Below are 6,051 nucleotides of genomic sequence, written 5' to 3'. Positions count from 1 at the left end.
GTACACTTCTCTAATTCCAGGTCCTTTCTGTGGCCTGCCCCAACAAGATCAGGGATGAAGTGTGCACGGGGACTGTTTCAGCCTGGGGCTAGTGTTTAGTGTTGACCACAGCTCCTCTGCACAGCGCGCCTTCTCTGGACTCTGCTGGCCATGCTCTCTGTGATCCGAGGCCCTGGCCTCCTCCAGCCGCTGAATGTTACAAAGCCCACTGCTGCCAAGTGCCCCGAAATGAGATCATGGAGGGTTTCAGATAAGCCTAAAGCAGGGCCCCTTCTCAAAAAGTCGAAACTACACAAGACAGAGAAGGAATGACAAGTGTTAAATTTGGTGAGACAGTCCTAGCCGGTTTGGTTCAGTGGGTAGAGCGTCGGGCCACAGACTGAAGGGTCCTGGGTTCTATTCCAGTCAAGGGCATGTACTATAGTCTCAGGCTCACCCCTGGCCCTGGTCAGGGCGAGTGCGGAAGGCAACCAGTCAATGTGTCTCTGACACATCAATGTTTCTCTCTCTCTCTCTCTGTCTCCCCCCCCCCTTCCACTCTCTCTAAAAATCGATGGGAAAATATCCTCGAGTGAGGATTAACAATAAATAAATAAATAATAAAATCTCAAAACAAAACAAAAAATTTGGTGGGACATATTTAAAATTCAAGGAAAGAACTCAGAATGAGTTGGGTGATCCAAGAATGTTTCAAGGAAGTGCTGGTGGAGGCACCTGAGACAGCCCTTCTCACCAACAGCCCCCTCCCTACCCTCACCCACCCCCAAATGAGTCATCTCAGCTGAGCCACAGCCACCCTTCTCCAGGCCTCCAGGCCTGCAGTCAAAAAGTTTGTTGCCCTAACCGGTTTGGCTCAGTGGCTAGAGCATCGGCCTTCGGACTGAAGGGTCCCAGGTTCGATTCCGGTCAAGGGCATGTACCTGGGTTGCAGGCACATCCCCAGTGGGGGGTGTGCAGGAGGCAGCTGATCGATGTTTCTCTCTCGTCGATGTTTCTAACTCTCTATCCCTCTCCCTTCCTCTCTGTAAAAAATCAATAAAATATATTTTTTTAAAAAGTTTAATGTTGCTTTCCAGTATAGCTAAGGCTGAACCAGGAAGCAGGAAGTTTACCTTGGTGCACTGGATGAGTAGGGCATAAGAAAAGAAAAATAATAGTTAAGATTTTTATGAGTGCTTACTGTGAGCAAGGCTGTGTTCTGAGAGCTTTATACACTAAGCAGGTTTTTTTACCATGCAATCCCTGTACTAACCATATACACGTGACAATTTGGGTATGTAACAGGGCACATGAGCATAGAAATCTCATTGGCCTTCATCTACAACTGAGCCCTTCAGAGCAGCCACCGCTTTCTTAAATGGCCTGTTGTTGCAAAGAAAATGAGAAATAAGGCTTGTGCTTTTCTGCCCCTCCCTTTATCTCTGCTGCCAAAATAATCTTACTTTGAAATCTTTCCACCTTTTCTAAAGTTGTCTTCGAGTATCTTGGAATGTTTGGTGATATTATAGGGCTGGGTTAGGCCTTCTTTCTCATTCTAGGCCGGTGCCTATACAAATCAGCAATAGTAAGAAGTGACTACAAAATAGCAACTTACTGGCTGTGATTGAAGCAAGCAACCTCCTTCAATGGTTTTGCTTTTTAAAAATAAATAAATAAATGTCACGGGTTCCAGAATGGTGGTGGCTATTCTTGTTAAAAAAAAAAAATTCTGTTGTAATTTCCCATTGGCTTTGTATATCCTTGAAATGGACATAATTGAACTCTCAAAATAGTCTCTGAGTATATTATTGCTTAAAAGAAAACATATAAGCAGGCACCATAAATAAACCCCATAACCACACTTTCTAGACCTGCCCTCGGGGGTCCCAGAACCTAATAACCAAGAGAAAAAAATACAGTGTCCGCTTTGGTTCAAGCTTCTCTACCTTCTACAGTGAGCGCGCACCATCAGTTATGTCAAATTCTTCCGAAACTAGCCTTGGGAATGACTCACGCGGGCTTAACGCAGGTTATTGCCGTTTCCTTGAGGAAAGCAAGGGCTTGAATTTTTTTTTTTTCAAGAATGTTTTCAATTAGAAAGGAATCAAGTGAAATATAAATATTTAAAATTTCTGAGGCAAGGTCACAGTCTATGGCCCGGGCTCTGAGATTTTTCTGCTCTACCTTCCAGGTACGATCCAGAATAACACAGCTTTGTCTTACATGTGGAATGTCAGCTCTAGGGTTTTGCTTGTGGTGCGTGTGTGTGCTTCCTTTAACAAGAAGCACACAGAGCGGCCTCGCCTTCTAAAGCTGTTCTCGGCCTTCGTACATCATGGATCGGTCAGGGGACTTTCCATTTCTTCCTTCTCCTCCACCTTGATTGGAATTTCTTAAGTTAGCTATAAGGACTCAGACTTCTGCCCTCCCTTTGTTCTGCCCCTCTTCTGCTGCAAGTGGACAAACACGCACTCCAGTGTGACACAAAGCTGGCCCGGAACATTCACCCTCGGCCCGCGGGAGAAAGTACCTCCAAAAGAGGACGTTTCTACAGCAATCTCTCTGAAACCTAAAAATACCCTGACTCTGAATGGAAAGGAGAAGGCTAAAGATATTAGGAAGCGCAGTAAATGGTATTAAGCAGGGCCTTCCGAGGGAAGATTAACGAACGATTGGTTATCCATCAAGCTTATCCCGATGGGTCTAGAAACAGTATGTTGTCGGTATTGTCACGTGCAAGCGTTTTAGCAAGTTACTCATTGTACTCATTGACGTGCTGTTTGAGAGACCATTGTAGCAACAGGGGACTGGAACTTGCTTCGAACCCTCTTTTCTACCATTTACACAACGTCCACAGATTGGAGAAACACAGACGTGTCTGATTTAACTCAATCGGTGTTTGTCCAAAAAGAGATATAAATCAAATCACATTTTAAGTTTAGCAGAGGAACTCAGGGAATTGTAAAGGACTCTAATATATTGGTGGTGTAGTTTTTTTAAAACCTAATTTATGTTTTACTCCTTGGCATTCTATAGCCTACCTTGCATATACCTACATACCCCATTCTACCTCAGTATTTCTCCTGCTTCCCTTCCGTGGAAACGCTGCAGAGGGTGGGTGACCTTGAAGGGACTTTGTAGAGTAGGTCAGAACTCGGTCAGTCCTCCCTAATGATGGCTCAGTCTACGAGGGAACAGTCCACGGGTCCCAGGTTGACCCTGCGATTCCTCCAGTGACCTGGGATTTGGGCAGTTCTGTCTTTCGGCCCTTCTGAATGTATGAATTGTGAACTCGGCTCGTTTCCTTTGGGATCCAAGGTCCTCACCTCGCAATGTGACGCCGGATGTTAGTCCATTACGTGAAAACTAAACAACTAGCTCGGTTCACAAATCATCTCCTAGAAATGGAGTTTGCAAGTCGGATTTTTGTAAATGTGGTCACGTTTTCAAGGCTTAGAGAGGCATGCTAGTTTAAAGCAGCTTGGGTGCATTTCAATAGGAGAATTGTATGGTAGGTGAATTCTATCTTTTTGAAAAACGGCTTGGGGTGGGGGCTTTTGCCAAACAAGGCCATTGTGCATTACAGGGATACCAGTAATGGCCCCTCTCCCACTCCCTCCATTCATCCTCGTTGCTTACAGTAATATTGTAGCGCCCTGTGTGGAGAGTGCAGGGCAGTGTCACATACAATGGCAAGCACTGTTGGGAATTCAAAAGCAGCAGCAGCCCCCATCCCTGCCTTCCACCAAGATGTGACAGTATCTGATTCTGAAAGAGGGATGTCTGTGCCTGGAGAGACCTCTTTGGAGGGGTATTAATTGTTGTGTTTGAGGAGCGTGTTTTATAACCAGTAAGCTACTTAGGGAAACAGCTCGTGTTAAAGTATAGCTGTGACAGCGCTTCCCCTCTCGCCTTGTTTTTCCTAGCTACTGCAACAAGGAAGTGTACAACAAGGAGAATCTTTTCAACAGCCTCAACTATGACGTGGCGGCCAAGAAGAGAAAGAAGGACATGCTGAACTGCAAAACCAAAACGCAATGTAAGCCCTTCGTTTTGAACCTGGGAACACTGTTTGAAGGTGTTACGGGTGGGCTTGGGGAGCGGGAGGGAGTAATCACACCTCCTGTTAGACATCTGCCTCGATGTTTACCGTGTCATTGACAGAGGATGCTGGGATCTCTGCACTCAGAAACCTGTCTATGCATTTTACGAGCGAGATGAATGTGTTCTTTATAGTCTTGTTTATACAGTCAGTTGCTAGCTGGGGTGTTTTTTTCCTGCTTGTCACTTATACTTGGCATAGTTAATTTAGTTATGATACAGCGATAAGGTCAGCTGAGTCAATTCCAGCGCATGCTTTTATTTTGAACTGTTTTGAGGCTTTGAAAATGGGTTTGTTTCTCCCTCTTTCCTTGTATAAATATTAGGAACACTTCTAGATGCTGTACGTGAGTGTCAAAGGAGAGTGTAAAGTTCTGTTAATAAGCAGGAATTACAGATCTTTAGTTTAATCCATCTGCACTGCATAGTTCCCTTGTGTTATCTGTTTTATTTCTACTTTTTATGACCTTGCATAAGTTGTAGGCTTGGCATATAAAACAAACTTGTACTTGGGTATTAGATTCTTTTTTTTTTTTAGTTTGGAGCTATGAGGCATTAAATTTGAGTATCAAAGATTTGGAGTGCTTCAGACAAAGTAGAATTGTAACTCCGGTATCTATACACTGCAGAAATTAGGCATTTGCAGCCTCTTAGATTGTCAGTAGAGTTGTGTGTGTGTGTGTGTGTGTGTGTGTGTGTGTGTTCGAAACTTTACACTCTGAGATAAATGAAAAAGAAACAAGTTTACAATCTTGGGCATGTTCAAACTGGGTATGTTTTCTTACTGTCTCTGTAGATTTTCACCAAGAAAAATGGATCTATGTTCACAAAGGAAGTACTAAAGAGGTGAGCATCATCTGTTATTAAAGAGTACGCTTAGCTTTCCGCCTTTCCCAACAGAGTGGGGGGAAATTGAGCAACAGTGTTATTTCAAATCATGACTGTCTTCTGGGGTGTGGGTGATGGTGACGAGCAGCCCACTAACTAGCCAACCATGAGAATCTAGGGCTCCAGAGAGAGAGAAGCAAAAGTCACTAGTTGTCCCCTTTTCCCCCCTAGTCATTAAGATAATGTATGTAAAAATAGGCATAAAGATGCCCACCTCAAATATATTATTATGAATCCCTGGCCTTTTTGCCTCAAGACAGTCCCTCCTTTTTGTTCTGAGATCTCTTTAGATTTCAACGCAGTTAAGTTTTAGCCCTGGAAGAGCTAATCACTAAACAGAGCAGAATGTTTTTGCCTGATCCTTGTGAGGCACCGAGCTAGATGTACTAGTAGAAGGGGACCAGACTATAATTACCACACTTGATGGCACTTTATATAACCCTTTGTGCATACTTTCTCTCTGCACAGGCAGTATTTGCTCAGACAACTAGGATACAGGCAGTAGGAGAGAATGATGGACTTTCTATCATTGGAGAACATCTGGTTCCCTCTGTGAGATGAGACCCTGAAGGGTCAGTGAGACACCCAGATACCCAGAGCTGAGCTGGGACTATGAGTCAGGGCTCTCTACTCCCAGTTCCTTATGGGTTCGTAGGTCAAAGATCAAAACTTCTTTTAAAAAGAAAATAAGTTTTCATTGATTTTAAAGAGAGGGGAAGGAAGAGAGCTAGAGAAACAAAAATACTGATGAAAGAGAGACATCAACCAGCTGCCTCCTGCACACCCCCTACTGAGGATTGAGCCCGTAGCCCAGCATGCACCCTGACCGGAATGGATCCATGACATGGTTCATGGGTCAACGCTCACTGAGCCACACCTGCTGGGCCAAAACTTTTTGCTTCTTCATGAAGCCTTAAAAACCCTTCTGATGATCAGATTGAGAAAAGTACTGGCGATGCAAGGCAAGGTAGCAGGCAGAGTTGGCGGGTAGGTCTGCTGCTCCTCCCAGGAGTATGTTACCATGAGCAGCTGCCACCATCTCACACATCACACATCCAACTCCTTGCCTTTCCTTGATGAGCA

At 44.4% G+C, this 6,051-nt stretch overlaps 1 protein-coding gene across 1 annotated transcript in view; it reads left to right on the top strand.

Moving 5' to 3' along the window:
• Positions 1-302: 302 nt before the first annotated feature.
• Positions 303-6,051, top strand: part of FBXO32 (F-box protein 32) — a 32,404-nt gene continuing 26,655 nt past the window's right edge. The window contains exons 1-3 of the mRNA XM_015566286.1: positions 303-327; positions 3,906-4,018; positions 4,877-4,926. Of these exons, the coding sequence (XP_015421772.1) occupies positions 3,991-4,018; positions 4,877-4,926 (78 nt within the window). The 5' untranslated portion in view covers positions 303-327; positions 3,906-3,990. The remainder of the gene's footprint in view (positions 328-3,905; positions 4,019-4,876; positions 4,927-6,051) is intronic.

This window comes from Myotis davidii, unplaced genomic scaffold (genome assembly GCF_000327345.1).
Source record: "Myotis davidii unplaced genomic scaffold, ASM32734v1 scaffold200, whole genome shotgun sequence".
NCBI classification, from domain to species: domain Eukaryota; kingdom Metazoa; phylum Chordata; class Mammalia; order Chiroptera; family Vespertilionidae; genus Myotis; species Myotis davidii.
Note: the sequence above shows the minus strand (reverse complement) of the source record. Positions and strands in the feature narration are given on the sequence as shown.